Here is a 20,416-nt window from a genome sequence, read left to right as displayed (position 1 = left end):
TTGAAGGGAAACTTCACCAGTTGTTCACATTGAAGTGTGTTCGCAGCTCTTTCTTTAGCATAACGACTGCATGTGTGAACAAAAGTAGTCTGAAGCATTTTGTGGCTTCAGTAAACTGCATGTAATCTCACAGTGATGTCACTCAGTTGCATTCTGGGTAATGTAGGCGAAGAATAATGGAATGGAATAAAGAATAATGGAATAATGAGGACGCCATCTCTTGTTTTGCTATATTGATTTTGATCATTTGTCCTTAAATTGCCCATAAATAGTCCAACAGTGTTATAGGAGTGTTAAAGGACCTGGTGCCTACATTACCCACAATGCAACTCACCCAATGAGTAACATCACTGAAGGCAGTTTTGTCACATTTTTGCACCAAATATTGAGTAAGTTTAGTCCTTAATTGAGTCTTTTATATCTTATTTTGTTTTTGACATGTGCCAAAATGTTTTGTTATACTTTTATTTTGCTATTTTATTTAGCAAATATAACATTATCTTGGTTTTATATCGATATCCGCCTTAAATCCACAATCAGCCGGACAAAAAGCGGTTAAGTCTTCATACATGTTGCAAGATTTAGCATAATTGTTATTAATTTCATTAAATCACCATCGTTTTGTGATTCGAGTCGTCTTAAAACTCAACACAGTCACCACACGCATCAACCTGAGACACAATTTCCACACAGGTTTATTCGATGAGACGCAGCATTTCACAATGTTGCTCACACAAGGAGAAAAAAAAACAAAAACACAGAATAACCTGCGCGAGTTAATACAAATCTTACTGCATGTGTTATGGCACCGTTAGTACACAAAGACATCACTCTACTCTCCAGGACAGTGAGACACCAGTGTTTGTATCCTCTCCACTGGAACCTGGCTGCAGTGCATTCACTGTTCTTGAATTTAACAAAAAAATAAAAAATAAAACAAACGTAAAAAGCAACAGTGCATCGACAAACATTTATGGCTGAATCCTATCAGATATCTGTACATCAATTCTGATACGCGCTACAACGTCCTCGTGTAGGGTGTGCGCACATTTACTGGAAGTATTTAGAGAAAAAACAAAATAAAATGTTTGTGAGAGCGTTCACGTCACACATTATAGCTGAACGGTTTATAAAAAAATAAATATCCCTTTGTTATTGCTAAAGATACGACTTGAACACATCCTCCCACGCACGTCAGTCGCAGAATTTAAAAAAAAACAAAACAAAACAGAAGGCTATAACTCAAGTGCTATGGGTGACGGGTAACATCAGTGTGAGGAGGAAAGACGTTAAAAACATACATTTCATATACAATAACTTTTATGTTGCTTTTGGACGCTGAAATGTGTTGATAACTGCACCATTGGTTAAGAAATAAACAGCTTTTAACTGACAATTTCTCAGTTGTTTTCACTCCAGCACTGACAAACACTGAAAATAAAAAGGTAAATGTGGTGTTTTTAAAGAAACAGGAAACCTTGTTTTAATCATTATTAACACTGCATGTAGGTATGTGAGGCGAACATTCAGTATGTTAATGGTTTTTAATGACGTTCTTTTTGGTTTAGATCTGGCAGGAAGATGTGGAAACGTGAAAATCTACCTGACAGTTCAGATATTAAGTCCACGTATGATCACAGTGGTGTCTCCCTCTTTAAGATACACTTGTCAGATATATTTATTATTCAACAGAAGACAACAGACGTTATTAATCTCTACTGCATCGGGTTTCAGGGGTAAAGACATCTCAAAACCGGGTTTTCCTATCTAGCACCGAACATGCTAATCTCATATTCACGTCAACGTTACAGCGACCGCTAGCTGACAAGTCACAAACAATCGAAGAAAAGGAAGCGTTTATGTTCACAGACAACAGAGAGGTTTTGGAAACACAGCCAGCTGTTAAGGCCTCTGTCGCCTTAAAGATGGCTGCCGGAGGGGGTGTTACTGTTCTGTCACCTGAGCGTAACTTGGGTTCAACACGTGGAACGATCCTGTATAGCACCATATAGGAGGGGCTAACGAACATACACTAATTACTCGTAAGAGAATATTTACAGAGCACCACATACAGTGCACGGCGTGGACACAAGCATGACTTTGGGATTCGACCAGTGTGTGTGTGTGTGTGTGTGTGTGTGTGTGTGTCTATCTCTTGGCGTGGCCGGTGTAGCTGTTCTCGATGCACAGCACCACGTAGGAGCTGGAGCAGCTGCTGGAGGTCTGCTGGAGGAGGCTGCCGCTCTGCAGCGACGACGCCATGCCGGTCAGCGTCGGGTTGCCCACGCGCCACGTCTCGCAGAAGCCGTCGACGTTCCTCAGCCCGGCGCCGGTCGACCCGTGCCACATCATCTTCTCTGGCCTGGGAGAAAGATGTCATAGTCACTTTTTAACACTTGTTTTATTGTTTGTTATACACGTTCAGGTCATTACTAACCATGTGCTGTCACTGAGAACGTCTTTGCCGTCGAAGGAGTAGATCGGCAGGTTGTCCTTTATTCTGCCGTCATTAAAGATGGCGTCCCAGCTGTCAAACAGAACCTCGTCCTGACAACGACAACGAACAGTTGTGCAATTAACTGACGAATAGCTTAAACCATAATTTATGTACATCCTCACAGATCTTTCCAACAAAAGCTGAAGCATTAAAATTACATCTAGAGAAGCTGGCAGGCAGATTCTGTTACCTCTGGAATGAGCCACGCTAGCTGTTTCTATTTGTTTCCAGTCTTTGTGCTAAGCTAAGCTAACTGGCTGCTTGTCTACAGACACAAGAGTGGAACCAATTGTATAATCTGACTCTGAGCTTATTTCCCAGTGTCTGAAAACTCTTGGCTGGATACCTTCAGGTTCACTATTGGTACGTGGTCCCTGTCGGCCCTGCGGACGATGCTTTGGAGGTCCTGCAGTCTGGAGGACAGGAAGCCCCTAAATGTTCCCTTCATCCCGATGGCCTGAGCCTGAGTGAAGCACATGTAGTCGGCACCGCGGATGCCCTTCATGCCGCCGGTCTGAGGGCTGTTCAGGGCAATGAGGTGGAGCTGCGGAAACAAGACGACGAATAAAATTTAATTCCATAACAAAGAGTAGCGATGCGAGTCTGATGGTTTTGAAGTGGACTCTCGTACCCCTGGACCTGAGACGTGACGGTGGACTGGAGTCTCGGGCACAGGAGGAGGCGGTCTTCGCGCAGTGACGGTGTAGCGAGTGTCTGGGTACGAAGGCTGTTCCTCGACAGAATATCGACTGTCCGGCAGATTCAACCGCTCGGAGTAACTTGGAAATCTGGGATCTGAGGGCGATGGGTACCGCGGGTCCGGATGATATCGGGGATCATAATGGGTGGGGTATCTGGGATCGGGGTTTGATGGGTGTTGAGGGTGTGTTGGGTGAGGTAGGTGAGGGTGTGTCGGGTGATGTTGGTGTGGGTGTGACTGATGGTTGGAGTCGGGGTGGACCGGCGCCTCAGGTGACCTCTGGGTGTCCGTGTTGGACTGCTGGTCTGGGTAGTAGGGGACGACCGGTGGAGGCTCCACAGCCGCGACCTCGTTACCCTGAAAACAATCAGCACGATACATATTAAAACAAAACTCTTCATGTGTTCTGATGAAGAGAATAAAGGAAAAACACTCACATCCTCGCTGGGCAGAGCGATGTAGCCCCCGAGCTGAAAAAGCAGAAACAAATGCATTAAAACACACGAGAAAATCTGAGAAATCAAAGCGATGAGAAGCTAAAAAAGGCGATTAGCTTACTTGGACTTGGCGAACTCCGTCTCGGACTCGCAGGTAGAGATCTGTTTGGTCTATGATGTAGACCAGAGTGCCCTCAGGTTGTCTTCTCGCGGTGGCGGTCATGGTGTCGTAAGACCTCAACACGGTCACCTACACACACAAAACCACACTTAAATCAAACAAATTGTGTCTTTTTATCCACTTCTGATCAAACTTCTAGATACTCATCACTTGTTATCCTATCGAGTCTCCAGAAGAGCAAATTACCAGACATATAATTTACTTCTTAAGCGAGCTGCTAACAGCATCTTTCAATCGATATTTTCTCACCCCTGAGGTGTGTCCAGGTAGCCCAGGTGCTCCAGGTGGTCCCGGCGGTCCAGGAATATTGATAGCTGTCATTCAAACGGAGCTCAAATTAGCCTGAACACTTATTTCATCTTGAATATTTGTGTGTTTGTGATGATAACTCACTCTGTGTGCCCCTGTTAGCTCCAGGGAAGGATGCTCCCGGAGGTCCAGGTGGCCCTGGTGGTCCAGGTTGCCCATCATAGCCTCGTCCTGGCTGACCAGGTGGCCCCTGAGGGCCCGCTGGGCCAATGATGGTGTCGCCCGGTGGGCCCTGATGGAAAAAGAGAAGTAGAGTGTTCAAATTTTCTTCTTCGAGGAAACACTGACTCTTTAATGCTTCGTGTTCTTGATCTTACAGGAGGTCCACGCTCTCCTGGGGGTCCGCTCCCGCTCCATCCATATCGAGAGTCGTAATATCCTCCACCTCCGCCCGGTTCTCCTTTCTCTCCTTTCACACCGGGGCTGCCTGTTTCACCTTTCATCTGAGTCTGTGCACGTAAATATTAACATCCAACGTCACAATAAATAAAATAGTTTATGAGCAATAAAATCAGAATCTTCTGCAGAAATTAGTTTTACCTTTAAAGTGTAAATGTCAATGTTTGACCCGAAACCTGCAGAAGAAACAAAATGCTTTCAATTTGTCTACAAACATGAAACGTTTACTTTTTAGCCTTTTCAACACGTTATGTGCACAGACACAGTGGTGCTACCTGGAATATCAAGCGTCCCTGGAAATCCACGATCACCTTTCTCTCCTTTAGTGGCTACAAACGAAAACAGCAGTGACAACAAATTAAGAAAAAACTACTTTAGGCCAAAACTTGGTCTCTTCTCAACCCTAACCAAGCATTCTGTGCCGAACGGGTAATAACAAGGGGAAACAACCAGCCTGGCTCTGTTGAAACAGAACTAAATCTGGTAGCTGTAGCTTCACATTTTAGACATGAGAGTGGTGTCAACCCTCTCAAATCTCCAACCGGACTTGAAATATGAAGTGAGTTTACCTGGGTAATACCTGGCGTAATCATCAAGTCCCTGAAACAAAAAATAAGATTATTATTCCATATGTAGCAACAAATACTGAGAGTGTAAATCAACCACCCAACATCCAACGAACATGGTAAATGTTTCATATCGCGACTCACTCTGGAGCCGTCAAAGGAAGAAGTAGGTCCAGGTGGTCCAGGGGGGCCTGGTGGACCTGGAGGACCCTGAGAAACACCAACAATAATGATTAAATTGTGCTAATGGGTCAAATAACTGCAAAATTGAGGATACTCACGGGGTAACCATATCCAGCTCCACCGCCTAAATCTCCCCTCTCTCCTTTGGCACCGTTCAGCCCTGGTCGACCCTAAAAAAAACGTTTAATTTAATATACGTTTAATATAAATCAAAAACTTTGCAGACACCTGGTGGCAGAACGAACTTGTTAGCACCAACTCAAACTGACAGTATAAAAATGTGAAGTTTGTATGTAAATCTTCTTACCGGTCTACCTGGAAGCCCAATCTCTCCTTTCTGGCCTGCAGGACCGTACGGACCCTGAAAATAAACAAGTTCATACGGGTTTATGATATTGATTTGATGCATTTATCTTATGTTATATCAGAAAAACTCTCAAAATGTGATAAGTCAAAATACGGTACGCACTGGAGGTCCAACTGGGCCAGGAGGTCCTCTCTCGCCCTGTGAATCAATACACATTTCAGATGATTAATCACTGATTTTGTGTTATTTATAATTATTAATCATGATTCCTGAAGGTTTTTACCGGCTGTCCTGCCAGATGCCCGATGTACTGAGGTCTCCCATCAGCCCCCAAGATGAGACCGGGCTCTCCTTTCTGTCCCTGAACGAAGCAAACAGGGATGAATGTAAAGTTTACAAACACAACAGGAAAGAATATTAAGGATAATTTTCTTAAATAATAAATAATAATTTATTTATGATAATTTCTTCATAAATATGCCATTAAATTCGGCAAATATTAAAAATAAATCTAGGCATTAATTAATTTATACAAATAAATATAAAAATATACATAAAAAATAAATAAAAATATTTTTTTACTTTTTAATTTGCTTCTGTATATTTACATTAATTCCCCAGTGTCTTCAAATTCACATTTTATTTATTCATTTTATTTGAAGGCATTAATGTCTGTAATATTTTGTATCCATCACATGATATTTACAAGACTTAGTAGGACAAATTTATGCCTAAGGGCGGCACAGAAAAAAAGATTCAACGTGCATCTTTTATTAAGTAAAATGTTAAATTATTTCATTAAACTCTTGAATTTCTTACTTTAGGTGCATTTCCTGGAGGACCTGAGTCTCCTTTATCTCCCTTTGGTCCCATCGGCCCCTAAACGAAAGCGCACAACACGCTGACTTATATGTTTCTCATATAAATTGAATATTTCCAAACTGAACTATTTAATAATGTCGGTGAAACATACTGGGAATCCTGCTCGACCCGGAACACCACCTCTTCCCTGAGAGAGAGAAGAAAAAAACCATGAAGAAACAGAACAAATATTCTGTCCGCCTGTTTCAATATTTCCAGCTCGGTGAGGATTACAGTGAGGTCGGTGAGGTGGACGACTCACCTGCGCCCCTTCGCTCCAATAAACGTCATTATACTACAGCAAGACAGAGTTAGGTCAGTTAGTGTCCAGGTGAACAAGCAGAGACGGTCAGTGAGTACGAGACACTCAGGCAGTGATTTAGTGATTTAACGGCAGGCTGTTACGTGAGAGTTAAATTCATGTTACGTGTTCAAGCTCTCCACGTTAAAACGACTTAACGACCGACTCACGTCGCTTGTTGGCTGGTAGGCGATCTGCCCCGGAGGTCCGGGAGGTCCTGGAGGTCCAGGTGGGCCGCCATCTCGTCCTGGTACACCCTGCCATGAATTACAGACACAGAACCGTCAATAAGAAGAGCAGAGACATATTGATATATTCCATATCGATATTTCACTTGTTAAAATTTCACGTTAATTTTTCCTTCACACCTCCAAAAAACACATGCAAAATAAAAAGGCAAACAAACCTGAAATCTCCAAAAAACCCATGGAATAAAAAAAAAAACCTCACGTGAAACATCCAAAAACACATGTGACATAAAAAAAACAAATGTGAAACCTAAAAAAAACATGTGAAATCTAAAAGAAACACGTGAAATAATGTGTCTTGCAGATAACTCACCGCCTCTCCTTTCTCTCCTCTCTCTCCCTTTTCACCCTGAAAAATGAACACAAGCAGTTCTTTAGTGTCACGTATAAAACTGGAATATGTTTAACGTGTCACAACGAGGGTAATATTCACATTTTTAACAGTATATTAAAACAACAGATCCCAGAATTCATCTGTCTTCTCACCGACTGTCCAGGGAATCCATCCAGACCTGGTATCCCAGGAGGTCCTCTTGGTCCTTCTGATCCTTTGGCTCCATGGGTGCCTGGTAAACCTGGCTTACCCTGGAAATCAAAATAAAACAGTATAAAAACAGCACTTCTGTTCGAATGACAATAATCTATGTAGGTATGTTTGCGTATAAACACAAAGCTGTACAAACTCTGTTGTACTCACAGGAAGTCCTGCAATACCAGGTGGACCCTGGAAGACAGAATACAGGAGAACACGAGTCAGAAGATCTGCTGTAAAAGGGAAATCAGGGTTCTCACGTACAGGTGATTGTGTACCTGTGGTCCAGGTGGGCCACTGACTCCAGGTAAACCATTGTTCCCCTCATAATTACCATCGACACCCTGTGAGGAGAGAGGAGAAGATGTAATCATGTATATATCTGTATATCTGACACGACTTTTAGCCAAATGTATACTGTACGTTTAACCGCTACTCACAAAAGCAAAACCACCGCGGTACGGTGGCCCCGGTGGCCCCGGTGGCCCCGGAGGTCCAACTGGTCCCATTGGACCTGGAAGCCCAGCCAGCCCGGTCTGCCCTGGTGTGCCTGCTCGTCCTGCGTCACCCTGAGCGCCCTGAGGTGAGGAAGATAAATAAATCAGGGTGTTTTTATGCTGAACTTCTGAACAAAGACCGTTAGACACAAAAGTGAGTGAGCGTCCAAAGAGCAAGACACAGTAAGAAAAGCAGTGATGGGTTAAATTTAAAAGCATTTCTCTGGATACTGTTGCAGGTTTAAGGATATACAACTCAAAGGGAGTGGAAACTGGAAGTATTAAAAACACAAACGTTAATTGCAGAAAAGGAAAGTGGTTTAAACGTGAGAAAAAGGGGAAGGAAGTCACCGAAGCAGAGACCCGCCCCCAGTACCTGAGACCATTACACACCGTAGAGGATGGAGCAAAGTAAGAGAAGAGGCCCGTGAAAAAGTTGGAGTCTTGTTCGTCTTGCTGGAGGAAGGCGACAGACACGGAGGAGAGAAATCTAGCTGGTGCACCCGCCACAACTTTGTCATTTTCAAGACAAATCACAGGTGACAGTAAAAGTTTAGATTCCAACTCACCTTTTCTCCTGAAGCTCCTGGAAGTCCCAGCTCACCGCCGTCACCCTGCAAGTGAATTTAACACATTAAAGACACGTTAGCAGCGTCGCTCACTGAAAGGATTTTGTTGAAATGACGCCACATGTTTTATTTGGTACATTTCTGCACTCTCACCTTCGCTCCTATGAGTCCTGGTTGACCCGGTGGACCAGGAGGACCAGGAGGGCCCTGAAACATCACACAGGATACATAAAAACAATCCGTTTAACAGCTCATCCTGATCATATTCTGTCACGTCACAGTCAAATAAGAAGATACTCACAGGTAGACCAGGTGCTCCGTCTTGTCCAGGTGGTCCAGGAGGTCCGAAAGCTACCGGACCGTTAGTGCCGAGTGCCACTGATGTTCCAGGAGGACCGGGAGGACCTGGAGGACCAGGGAGGCCCGGTAGACCACGGTAAGCCTGGAAAACACATCACAGTCATGATGTTGTGTGAAAACTTCACTTCAAAACCCTTTAAAATGTTTAAAAATGATCTACGTACCCGGTCGGGGAATCCTGAGCCCTCCATGTCGACGAACGTCTATCAAAACATCGATTGTAAGAACTCAGTGACAAACATGTCGTGACACAAGTAAAAGCTGCTGAAAGAAAAGAGTGTTTGAAGTGTGGACGTACTGGACGGTCAGCGGTGCCTGGTCCAGGAGGTCCTGGTGGACCGGGGGGGCCTCTGGGTCCTGGCTGACTCTCTCCACGCTCACCCTGGAAATATCAAACCTCATCAAGCCAAATAAATCGCTGTAACTTCATAAATCAGGAGAAAACATGATCTTTCCATCTTGTTCAGCTCTGTAATAACAACCTTCTCTCCTTTGGCACCAGCGGTTCCTGGACTTCCTGGGAAACCTCGTGGCCCAGATGGACCCTGTCAGCGGGAGCAAAACAACAACAAAATTACACTGGTAATGTGTGAATATCAAGAAAATCTCAATATGTTCAATAAAACAAAGGTGCTTACAGCTTTCCCATCCTCTCCTGGATCTCCCTGAGAGACAGAAAACAACCAGTGAGCGACTTTCATCCAGAAAAACTCAGAGATTTGGTGAAACTACACTTTTTCTGTACTCACGGGCTCTCCATCAGCTCCTGCAGGCCCTGCAGGCCCGTCTGCCCCTGGTGGTCCCGGTGGTCCGGGGGGTCCAGACACCTGCTGCACAACAGAGCCGTCCCCAAGCCGAACCACCTCAGCTGCAGGTCCGGGAGGACCAGGCTGCCCTGGAGGCCCCTGAGCTCCTCGTTCGCCTTTATTGCCGGGGTATCCGAAGCCGGAGCTACCCTGGTGAGGACGAAGGAAACATTTATTACATCACAACACATGATGTCATAATCATCAAGTCTTTAAACTCTATTTCATTTTAGTTTGCTGTCATGATTCTCAAGAGACAGATGAAGACAAGACGTAGCATACTGTAGACCACATACCTTCGGACCTTTGTCTCCCTGAACAGAAGAGAAAAAGACAAACGGTAAGAACAAATATCATGTAGAAGAAGAAACAACAGAAGAAACTTAAGTAGAAGAAGAAACAGATGAAGTAGAAGACGAAAAGGGGGAATAAGAAAAACGGAACTGAAACAGAAGAAGAAGCAACTGCAGAAGAAGAAACTGATGAAGAAGCAACAGAAGAAGAAACAGATGATGAAGCAACAGAAGAAGAAACAGATGATGAAGCAACAGAAGAAGAAGAAACAGATGATGAAGCAACAGAAGAAGAAGAAACAGATGATGAAGCAACAGAAGAAGAAGAAACAGATGATGAAGCAACAGAAGAAGAAGAAACAGATGATGAAGCAACAGAAGAAGAAACAGATGATGAAGCAACAGAAGAAGAAACAGATGATGAAGCAACAGAAGAAGAAACATGAAAAAGAAGAAACCGATGGAGAAGCAACAGATGAAGAAAAAGAAGAAACAGAAGAAGAAGAAGAAGAAACAGAAGAAGAAGAAGAAGAAGACATATTTCAGAACACTCTGTAGGTAACGCACCTTTTCTCCCTGAAACCAAAGAGAAGACGGATGTTTTTAGTGTTTTGTTCAGTTCAGTAACTCAACCCGTCACATACAGACACACAGGCGGATGTTCTACCTTCTGTCCTCCACCCTGAGAGGAGAAACCAGAACCGGACCCGGACCCGGACTCTCCCTTCGGTCCTGCGGGGCCTCTGTCCCCGCTGGAGCCTTTCTCTCCCTTGTCTCCTTTCTCACCTTTAGAACCACCTGGACCTGAGGAACCGGTCACCCAATCATTAATCAGCAGGTCAGGAACAAATTACCTTCAGAGCTTAAATAACATCATGCAGAGGAGAGTAATCAGAGTCATGTCATGCTCAGAACAAGCAAAAACATTTCAAGCATTAATCAATAATGAAAACTACAATAATTAACAATATAAATGTGTTTTTTGGGGATATTTCTGTAAAATATGAGCAGTTTGTTACTAAACCAGGTCACAGTGATCCAGTGATCCACCACCAGAATGCACACATACGTCTTTATTGAACACAATAAAGAGTCAAACGGTGATTAAAGGTGCAAACAAGCAGCAGATGTGAAACCCAGACAAGCCTGTGAGGAGAGAAACGGATCAGACCGACACCACCTGCTGGACACGGCCGGGTCGACCACCGGTTCTGTCTGCAGACGGCGCTGCTGCACAACTCACCCTCTCAGCTTCCTCTCCATGTTCACCTCAATTTACACATTTTGTGTGTTTTCTATCGTTTCGATTTCTTGTGTTCGATGCTCAAACAAACTAGGGAATGAATTTCCTGCTGAAAATGTTCATATATTTTTAATGTTTTAACACAAGTTCTCCATCTGTTTCAGTTGTTTAGGAGAAGCATCCAGATCTGTCTTGTTTAATCAGCATGTGGGGGAGGAGATGACGACTGGATTTAACTCCAAAAGCAACTAAAATAAAACTTCTGACTTATTTCTCTGACACGGCTTAAAGAACAACTCGTGTTTGGATCATCCGCCCTCCACCAACATGCTCACAGCACCACCCAGCAGCTCATTCTACGCTGTGATAGGATGGCTGCGTTCTGCCAGGCGTGACCCGATGCTTCTGCCACCAGAGACCCACCTCTTGGGCCCGGCGATCCGGCCCGGCTTTGGTCCACCGACGACGGCTGATACCTGAAATCTAAAGTCAACACACACGTCTTTAAGGGCAGCGTGAGGCCTGTTTGTCCACCAGGGGGAGCTAAAGACGCTCAGCCCACACTAACACGCTGACGCCCTGCAGCAAACCTCCCCTCGCCTTCAGGTCCAGACAGGCGCCCTAATGCACATATTTCTATATAAAAGCACAGTGATGATACGGGACGTTTCCTTGGCAGCTGCAGCCGTGTGATTAAAAACTTCCATGACACTTTCTTCCTGCCGTGTGTTTAACTTTTACCTGTTTCTTTGCGTCTGGTTCCCTCTGAGGGTTTCAGAGGAGGCTGAGGGACGGGACGGAGGGAGGGAGGCGTGGTCTGCAAACACAGAAGAAGAAAAGTTTAAAACCCAAACTTTAAAGCCCCGCGCGAGACGTTTTCACTGATTTAGCTTTTACTACTTAACGTCTCTTATCTGGCTGGAATAATTTAAATCTACCTAATTTTCTGGATTAAAATTACCTGGATGACCTGCCAGAGAAGCCAGTTAACTTCCGGGTAACTCAAATAGAGATTAGGTGATTTAATTGTGCACTTCTTCTACACTTTCCAAATGTTATCAGGCGTAAAGGATTCTAAATGTGACCTTAATTTACAAACTGAGCAGCACGATGTGTTGAAGAAAGCTTGAAACTACAGATTGAGACCATAAATTCATCAGGAAACTGTTTACTGAGGTCAGAAATCAAGTGAGCAGTCGGGTCATTTTCTCAGAAGCTTACACACAATCAGAATTATTTTGGAAACCAGCTGCGTCGCCCCCTGCTGGGCTGTTAGAAAGAACGCAGGTTGAAGACACTTTCAGACCCAGAAACTTACAGATGTTCATGTGGTTTCATTTCAATTAACTTGAAGGATTCAGTGAGCTGTGCAGAAGAAATGCAAACACAAACTGACCCTCACGGTGTGTCCTGTTTGTCTCCTGTCGCCTTCACCGCTGCCGAAGTCACCAGACGCCTGTGAGACAGAGACGTTAAACAACAGCATCCAAACACTTTGACTGAAATACTTAAAAATCAAACACTCACGGCGTCGGAGTCGTCCTCGTCGTCGCACAAACGCTCAGCGGTCCGAGGGTTTCCCACCACTTTCAGCTCTGCGATCTCGCCCTAAAAAAAACACACAAACACACATGCTGAATGCATTTCTATTTTACTGTGATGACAAAACTCGTTGCGAGCAATCAGTCATGATATTAGCTTCCTCTGAAATCTCCAAGGAGATGGAAAATGCAAGAAAATGACTCACGCAGAGGAGATTATTGTGTCAGCTGCTTTTCGCTACTCGGTCCTCGAAAGACGCACCTTTAAAGTCTGCGCCCTTAAAAAAAAAGCTACATTTTGGATGATTTCTCACCCAAAAATAGCAGCAAAGAAAAGCCATGTGGTCACCCGGGTCAAGCTCAGGGTCAGAGGTCAAAGGTGAGGAGGGTCCGGTGATAGATTTACAAGAACGAGGAGGGTTAACTCTGCCACGAGGTGCCACGGGGAGAAATTAAAGAGCTCAGACTTCCACACACCTGCTCTTCCAGCACACAGCGTGTTATTCTGACTTCTCCGGCTCCCTCGGGTGACATCTGGAGGAGGATTCGTTGCTGTTTTTTTTTTTTTTTTAGCTCATTTGTGTCAGAAAAATGTGATGAGTGAAAACATCTCTTCAGCGCTTGAGCATTTCCTCTGCTGGCACCCGGGAGTTTATGGCTACAAGACTGATTTCTCTTCCAAATGCTCAAAATAAAAGTGTGAAGACCCTGTTTTTTTTTTTTAAGCTAATCCAGCCTGTAAAAGTGATCATTTTGTCCAGAAATGTACTTTTACTCTTGGTCTAAAAATACATTTATTAATATATTCAATCTAATATGTTCCCATTCTGAACCTCTGAAGTTCATGATTACGTCATAAAAGTTTGAAAACGGCAGCTGAGAATGCGGCTTTCTTTCGTCCAAACTCTGAAGACACAACCGGTGTATATATTTGGATCAGTCGGCCATTAAACACCAATAAACCGATAAAAAAACACAATAGAACGTATAAAACATCACAACTTATAGACTCAGGTATCGTATCTTGATCTGAGTTTATTCTTTATTTGAAAAAGTTGGTATTTTAGTGATAAAAGTACTGTAAAGGTGTCGTGTACTGACCCACATATATGACTCAACGAGTCCACACACCACCTGGTATTCAGGCATTACCTGGAACTTGTCAGGGTTGGCTCCTCCTGCCTGACCCACAAAGATCCCGGCGCCGGCGTCGAGCTCCATCGGATCCGGCGAACGCTCAAACTTCACCACCTGCGGCTCGGAGTCGCAGCCCTGATAGAAAGTCACCTGCTCCTCGAACACAGCCAGCGAGAAGCGGCTCCAGTTGTCCACCATGCTCGGCACATCGAAGCTGGCCGCCTCGTACGAAGCCTCGGAATCGGGCTCGGTGTAGAAGAACTGAACCTTCTGACGGCCGGACTGAACCGCGCTGAGCTTGACGGCGATGTACATGAGCCTCTGGGGTCCGTCGGTGATGGAGAAGAGGACGGAGGCGGCGGGAGAGGATGGCTTGAGGTGGAAGACGAGGGAGAAGTGGCGGTAGAAAGGGTTGGGGACGTGGGCCAGAGCCGGCTGGCCCGACACCGCCGCAGGGGTGAAGACGTAGGCGGACTCCCCCCTCGGCCCGTAGGACCTGGTGATCGCATCCGGTGGAGGGTCTCCGATTAGCTGGAGCAAAGAGACGCCGCTCTCCACTGCAGGGGAAGAAAAAGAAAGGAATTCAAGATGTAAAGACAAAAAAACTTTGAGAAAGATCAGACTAACGTTGCCTTCAAGTGCAGCTGAAAAACACTGTGGTCCAGAGCACAACATCTGGAATCCTTCGACCGTCTATGATGACATGTTGTAGAATAAAAGTCATTTTCTTTTCGTCTAAGTTATTATTTTTTAGGTTTCTTGAACTAAATCACCAGCCATCAAAACAACTACTGGATACAGTACAGACCTTTCGATAAAATGTGCGTAAAGTGTTGAATTTACCGCTCAAAAAGTACAAGCTTATGAGGTGCACTTGAAGGCAGCATCAGGTCCAAAGACAGTCAGTCAGAAGTGCAGGAATGATCAGCAAATCACAAGTTCATTAAAAAGAGAAACTGAGAAACTGTTGTGTAACATCAGGATGGCAAACAATCCTCAAACAATCTTTAGGAAGAAATCCTCGATTATTAGTCGTTTCTTTTAGATTTAAGAACATTTATCCAAACTTCACGACAAACTTTGGGTTAGCATGTGTTAAATCTTGTTAAAATACAATCCCTCTCACTGCAGGAAGCGCAGGAAGTGAAGTAACTCCTTTAAATGAGTCACCGACACAACTGATTCATGACAAGTGCCTCTGGAACAACAAACCCTAAACCGCGATGACCCTCCAGGTCAAGCATCAAACCGCAGTCAGGGGTCGCTGCACACTGAGTGTTAATGGGGTAAAAGTGCTCGTCGGATCAATGAACAGCGTCGGAAACCCCCTGCCTCCACACCTCTCTGACGTCACGAACAATAAATGCCTTCAAGAAGAACGTGTGCACCATTATTATCATCTGAGATGGCAGGACGTGCTTCTTGCTTTCCACCGCGGCGATGGTTTAGCTAATGTTCCAGCTTGCTGTTTCCATTTTTTGCTGCAGTGTCTGTGAGACTGGGGATCAAATTAATGCAGGAAAAAACTGCTGATACTTCAGTTCCCATAGATTCAAACAGCCCAAAAGGGAAAAGCCTCGAGACAAACGATTACATTCTCATAAATCGGCATCACGAGGGAGAGAGGGTTTCGTCCGGGGGGACACGTCCACTCAGCGACCTCCTGAGGACGGCCTGTCATCCAGATTCATGGCTAAAACGTAACGCGTGCATTAAATGTTCAGGGTCACAGAGGTCGGCGGTCGCGGGGGTTTCCAGCAGTTTTCTAAATGATGAGAAAGTAACAAAAAACAGCTTGTTACATGTTCGGTCACAGTAAAGTGCAATTTGGACAAAGACCAGCTTGAGCTAAACTGGGGGGAAAATCAGAAAACAGAATTTATCACAGTGGTACAAACTTTCATAACGGTACCAGACAGAACTGGACCCATTAGCAGCTTAACTTCCAGTTTCAATCAAAAGAAACTAATGTGCTGATTATTTTGCCAATTGCAATATAAGAAGTGTCAGAAAAAATGAGAAAAAATAGAAATTCCAGACCCCAAGGTCATCAAATTACAAAAACAAAAGTGGAAAATCTCCATTTTATAAGAAGACACCAGCCAAAATATGGATTTTTTAGCTTGAAAGATCATTCAAGCTTATTAAGCTGATGGTTATCAAAACCAATCAGTGTTTAATCGAACAGCATTTCTGACTTAAAGAGCCCAAAAATATTTTTTTTAAGTGTACAACCAAGATAATCAATTAAAAAAACATTATTTAAAGCTACTGTCAGCTTGTTTAGTTATATCGATAGCCTTTGCATTGACAAGCTATGACCATGGTAGCAATGATGCTATAATTAGGTACATTGGCAGTGAATGCTAACATCACGATGCTAGTGCTAACACATTTACACTATGCAGTTACAGGAAATGTGTGTTAAACATAAAGTAGCTGAGGCTTTAATTAGTTTCACCTTTAAATATCGACATCGCTAAACAATTAAAACAATCTGCTGACTTTACATTTGGCTGAATGTTTTCTGTGAAACTGTCTTTAATTGTTCAAGATGTAATGGGAGAAAACAAACTCCCTCAACATCTTTTGAACATTTTTTGTCAATTACAGTCGGCCAAAAGAGAGCCGCTAACTTAATAAAAAACATTCAAGCTAGCCCGAAAACTTTAAAATGTGATTCCCACTGCGATGCTCTTTGGGCTTATCATCAAAATTCATAAATGAATGATTTTCTTCGCTCTAAAGTCACATTATTGTTTCAACATGTCATCCTGTGAGCCGTTAGCTGTTTCTTGTAAACTCTCACTCAGGAGTGTTTCTGCACACCTCTTCACCTGCCGAGAGCAAAGTCTCATTATGTTCCACCGACACCCTGAAAGTTATTTATGGGTCAATCAGCTCGTAACCAAACTGCACATCTGCACTGAGGGAGTAATCCCAAACACATGTTCTCACACACACTAACACTGACACACACACTCCCTGCTGAACGCATGAGTGTTTGTTATGTTGTCTCGACCTGCACAGCAGCCGCAGCGAGGTCCTGTTCAGAACCGGACCTCGAGCGAGCCGCGCCGGGTGGTCAGCTTCCCACTGAGGGCACCTGCTATTGGCTGATCTCAGTGTGACACAGCTGCTGCAGCTGGTGGGTCAGATTATGTCCTGTCTTTTGATTAAACTTTTAAAATGATAAATGACAAGATGGAAACTTCCTCTTCTGCACCAAACATGTGAGTTTGTTTACCGATTTTTTCCCAAGCCAGGTCCTGTTTCACATCTGGAAGCTGTCCAGTCCGACCACAGCTCTCCCACTAACCAGACCCTGAAGGCTCCCATGAGCAAGAACAATGTCTGCCAACTATTCATTCATACCAGCTACATCTTGGTTACAAGACCATTATATAACAATTACACACACTTTTCTAATTTCTTTATCGGAGTACAAGTCTCGGTCTCAGGCTCTGGCCTCATTTAGATTTATCCTGTGAACCAAGATGCAGATGAGGCGATTAAAAAGCAACAGGAAGTAGAAACACATGACTTTTCCAGGCAGTTTTTATGGTTCATTTATGGATGTTTTCACCCGTGTGTGCCTCGAGAAAGAAAATAAACACGTTTTTATTTAATAATGTGATTATTTTGTAGATTAAACTATTAATAGAGCAAAAGATCATTAAGCATTAATACTGGGATTCAATAGCCAACCAACCAACCAACCAATAAACGAGTAACAATGAAAAATCAAGTCCAATTAACTTCTGATTCTGAATCAATTGTTTCTCCCAGAAGACTCTACGACAAACGGTTCATGATTTATGAAACAGGTGTCTCTTCGTCTGCGTGGTGGTAAAATTATCCAGGAATTTACAATAAAAGTAGTAATAACTTAGTGTATGACCCCTCGCGTCCAAAACTTGCATTGCATTCTGGTCCCCAAGAAAAACAAACACATTTTCGCCTGAAAACTGAGATTTAAACAGGAAAAATGTGTGTTGCTGTTATGTAATGATCTTCTAACCACAAGAAGAGTTGGCAGATATTGTTCATGTTCCTGAGAGTCTTGACAAGGTTGTACTTCATAGTTTGGACGGAGCCAAAATATTAATGATCCAGCGTACTTTTGTACGCAGATGCAGAACGTCGGCTGTTTCTCTAACTTGGCTCGTCTGCAGAGGACAAAAGGAAGTTGGCATCGCACCCAAATGTGAGAAACAATCGTCATGTTAACCCTGATGACTAACAGGACCCACTGTATGGAAGAACAACATGATTCACAGCCCCGAAGGCATCGACAAACAAAAAGAAAAAAAAATGACCTCATGTATTCTGTTTCAGAGGATTAATGCAGTGCCATGTCTGTATTTTCCAACGTTTAACCACAGAGAAATTCAATGCCTGTTGTACTGTGTGAAGGAAAAAAAAAAAAAAAAAAAGACAGAAGAGACACGGACAGATGGACGGAGGAAGGAAATGCGTGTCAGATGTCCATGGGAAAGTGGACCATGAGGGACTCCGATAGGATGAAGCTTGCAGACGCACTCGGTCCCAGAAGTCTGCACGGACACGACATGCCAGTTATAACAGGCTGAAATGTCGTTGTGTGACTAATGGACTCCTCCAGAGGTTCAGGAGTGGAGAGCGTAAAATCTCCCCGGGGTAAGAAACAAAGAGAAGAGGCAGAAGAAAAAAACTTCTCAATCATTTCGAGCCAAAAAACAAAAACTCCTCAAGTATGATGACTCAGAAGAAAGAGTCCCTCTGACGGTTTTTTGGCAGCCATGTGTCGATCTGACACTCCAGACTAACATCTCCTTTGCTTTTGTGAATTATTGTCAAATAAAACCCGCAAAATCGTGTAGCGCCTTCTCCAAACATTACATTTCCTATTGTGAATCATCTCAAACGTGACTTGCAGAAGCTTCATGCAAAACTCCTGCAAACTGCAACAAAACAAAGCTCCAACAAAGAAAATGACTGTGTTTCTTGCACTGGTTGACCCTTCATGTGGTTCGTTGTGACGTATTAGCTCCAAACTGGCAGTTTTACATATTTACAAGTAAGGATTCCTTTTCAAAACACTTGGAAAAGACTGTAGCAGTAAGTGTACTGCTCATATATCAAGTGTGGGACCCAAGTATTGAACTGCAACTAAGATATTATATATAACACAAATTTAGAGGGCTCGTCATCCAACAAAACAATGCCAGAGACATAAAAGCAGCTCCCAAATTGCTCATTTTCAACAGGAAAAACAAAATATGAATGTCCCAGAAGCCTTCAGTTAAAGAAACTAGACTTCAGCTCCGCTCTCTGGCTCATTGCAACCAAAAATGTCTGTATTTACACAATCAAACCTTCTCGTTCCTCCTCTGTAATTACACAAAAAGCACGTCCGACTTCTATTCTGCATGAGCAATCTTTGTACTTTCAGTCTGCTGCATGTGAAATACTGAAGGAACATTACACTATTATCCAAGTATGCCTAAAACAGAGCTTTCTTTACCTCCATCTGAGAGTTTCGGTCCTTATTTGGAGACGTAATCTCTGCAACAACAAGCTAATCTAATTGTCTAATGACACACAGTTGAGCATCTGAGATATTTATACAGTTCAGACAGCCTCTTTCTCCACCTTAAAGCCAGTAAAGACAAACATGTTGAGTCTCCAAGTCCCCATTGTCTGTTTAGTGACTCCCGCTGCCAATTAAACAAGTGGGTTCAACCATTAACACCCCCAGCTGCAGTTCCAGCCTCTTGGGATCGGACCAACTGGGCTTCACACGCCTGAGAAGCCGGGTGGCATCGGTTGACGCTTCAAACGGAGGCGACGCAGCTGTGACATCCAACCGCTTCCCTCTGCTCCCCAGTCAGACCTTAATCCGTGTTTGAATAAGCCGAGAGCTGAGAGTCAAATTAAAGTTGACTGATGGGAGGGGGGGGGGATCAGTGAGCGGGTTCAGATGACATCAGCTGGATCTCGCTTCTTCTTAGAGCGTCGAGCAAGATTTGACGTAGTCTGGTTTCCTGGCTGCAGCCCAGATTAAATGTTGTTACTGGGTGAAGAAATGTGAGCGGCAACAGGTATTAACGACTGGAGGAATGTGAATGTACTTTTCTTGTGTTTATACAGCTTCAGTTTATCGTTTACTTACAAGTTTTAGGCTTCAGCTCACCTACTTTTGGTGGGATATGATTGCTACCAAGGAAAATGAAGCCGGGCTGGCAGCTTGGCACCATTTCTATCTGCTTTCATGCATGTATCGCTATATTATAATAACACTTTTAGCATTTAGATTAGTTCCCTATAAACCTCGCTATGACTCTGCAGCCGGGCATGAAACCTCATGGGAAAATGACGCCGGGCTGGCAGCTTGGCACCATTTCAATCTGCTTTCATGCCTTCACAGTCAAGTCTTTAGCGTTGAGATGGGTTTTCTATAGACGTCG

At 43.8% G+C, this 20,416-nt stretch overlaps 1 protein-coding gene and 1 long non-coding RNA gene across 9 annotated transcripts in view; one reads left to right on the top strand and one right to left on the bottom strand.

The window, feature by feature from the left end:
* Positions 1 to 677: 677 nt before the first annotated feature.
* Positions 678 to 20,416, bottom strand: part of LOC119015192 (collagen alpha-1(XVIII) chain-like) — a 37,726-nt gene continuing 17,987 nt past the window's right edge. For 3 of the 8 annotated variants that reach the window (XM_037090976.1, XM_037090970.1, XM_037090975.1), the window contains 43 exons: positions 13,983 to 14,524; positions 12,817 to 12,897; positions 12,686 to 12,745; positions 12,031 to 12,106; positions 11,713 to 11,772; positions 10,714 to 10,850; positions 10,614 to 10,622; positions 10,050 to 10,067; positions 9,697 to 9,903; positions 9,586 to 9,612; positions 9,430 to 9,492; positions 9,246 to 9,329; positions 9,112 to 9,150; positions 8,889 to 9,029; positions 8,741 to 8,794; positions 8,588 to 8,632; positions 8,412 to 8,474; positions 7,962 to 8,099; positions 7,800 to 7,865; positions 7,687 to 7,713; positions 7,476 to 7,574; positions 7,303 to 7,338; positions 6,912 to 6,998; positions 6,703 to 6,735; positions 6,553 to 6,588; positions 6,399 to 6,458; positions 5,863 to 5,940; positions 5,742 to 5,777; positions 5,580 to 5,633; positions 5,371 to 5,442; positions 5,234 to 5,299; positions 5,093 to 5,123; positions 4,799 to 4,852; positions 4,665 to 4,699; positions 4,442 to 4,573; positions 4,209 to 4,356; positions 4,065 to 4,129; positions 3,756 to 3,884; positions 3,635 to 3,667; positions 3,129 to 3,554; positions 2,844 to 3,041; positions 2,438 to 2,547; positions 678 to 2,362 (listed from right to left, as the gene is read on the bottom strand). In XM_037090976.1, the coding sequence (XP_036946871.1) occupies positions 2,149 to 2,362; positions 2,438 to 2,547; positions 2,844 to 3,041; positions 3,129 to 3,554; positions 3,635 to 3,667; positions 3,756 to 3,884; positions 4,065 to 4,129; positions 4,209 to 4,356; positions 4,442 to 4,573; positions 4,665 to 4,699; positions 4,799 to 4,852; positions 5,093 to 5,123; positions 5,234 to 5,299; positions 5,371 to 5,442; positions 5,580 to 5,633; positions 5,742 to 5,777; positions 5,863 to 5,940; positions 6,399 to 6,458; positions 6,553 to 6,588; positions 6,703 to 6,735; positions 6,912 to 6,998; positions 7,303 to 7,338; positions 7,476 to 7,574; positions 7,687 to 7,713; positions 7,800 to 7,865; positions 7,962 to 8,099; positions 8,412 to 8,474; positions 8,588 to 8,632; positions 8,741 to 8,794; positions 8,889 to 9,029; positions 9,112 to 9,150; positions 9,246 to 9,329; positions 9,430 to 9,492; positions 9,586 to 9,612; positions 9,697 to 9,903; positions 10,050 to 10,067; positions 10,614 to 10,622; positions 10,714 to 10,850; positions 11,713 to 11,772; positions 12,031 to 12,106; positions 12,686 to 12,745; positions 12,817 to 12,897; positions 13,983 to 14,524 (4,169 nt within the window). In that variant the 3' untranslated portion in view covers positions 678 to 2,148. The remainder of the gene's footprint in view (positions 2,363 to 2,437; positions 2,548 to 2,843; positions 3,042 to 3,128; positions 3,555 to 3,634; positions 3,668 to 3,755; positions 3,885 to 4,064; positions 4,130 to 4,208; positions 4,357 to 4,441; positions 4,574 to 4,664; positions 4,700 to 4,798; positions 4,853 to 5,092; positions 5,124 to 5,233; positions 5,300 to 5,370; positions 5,443 to 5,579; positions 5,634 to 5,741; positions 5,778 to 5,862; positions 5,941 to 6,398; positions 6,459 to 6,552; positions 6,589 to 6,702; positions 6,736 to 6,911; positions 6,999 to 7,302; positions 7,339 to 7,475; positions 7,575 to 7,686; positions 7,714 to 7,799; positions 7,866 to 7,961; positions 8,100 to 8,411; positions 8,475 to 8,587; positions 8,633 to 8,740; positions 8,795 to 8,888; positions 9,030 to 9,111; positions 9,151 to 9,245; positions 9,330 to 9,429; positions 9,493 to 9,585; positions 9,613 to 9,696; positions 9,904 to 10,049; positions 10,068 to 10,613; positions 10,623 to 10,713; positions 10,851 to 11,712; positions 11,773 to 12,030; positions 12,107 to 12,685; positions 12,746 to 12,816; positions 12,898 to 13,982; positions 14,525 to 20,416) is intronic. The other 5 variants (XM_037090972.1, XM_037090971.1, XM_037090974.1 and 2 more) reach the window with 5 other exon arrangements.
* On the top strand, positions 10,554 to 11,704 carry LOC119015331. Its single transcript, XR_005073304.1, has 3 exons — positions 10,554 to 10,600; positions 10,693 to 10,884; positions 11,454 to 11,704. It is a non-coding gene; the product is annotated as an uncharacterized LOC119015331 (long non-coding RNA).

The sequence above is a fragment of the Acanthopagrus latus genome, chromosome 24 (assembly GCF_904848185.1).
Source record: "Acanthopagrus latus isolate v.2019 chromosome 24, fAcaLat1.1, whole genome shotgun sequence".
Taxonomy (NCBI): domain Eukaryota; kingdom Metazoa; phylum Chordata; class Actinopteri; order Spariformes; family Sparidae; genus Acanthopagrus; species Acanthopagrus latus.
Note: the sequence above shows the minus strand (reverse complement) of the source record. Positions and strands in the feature narration are given on the sequence as shown.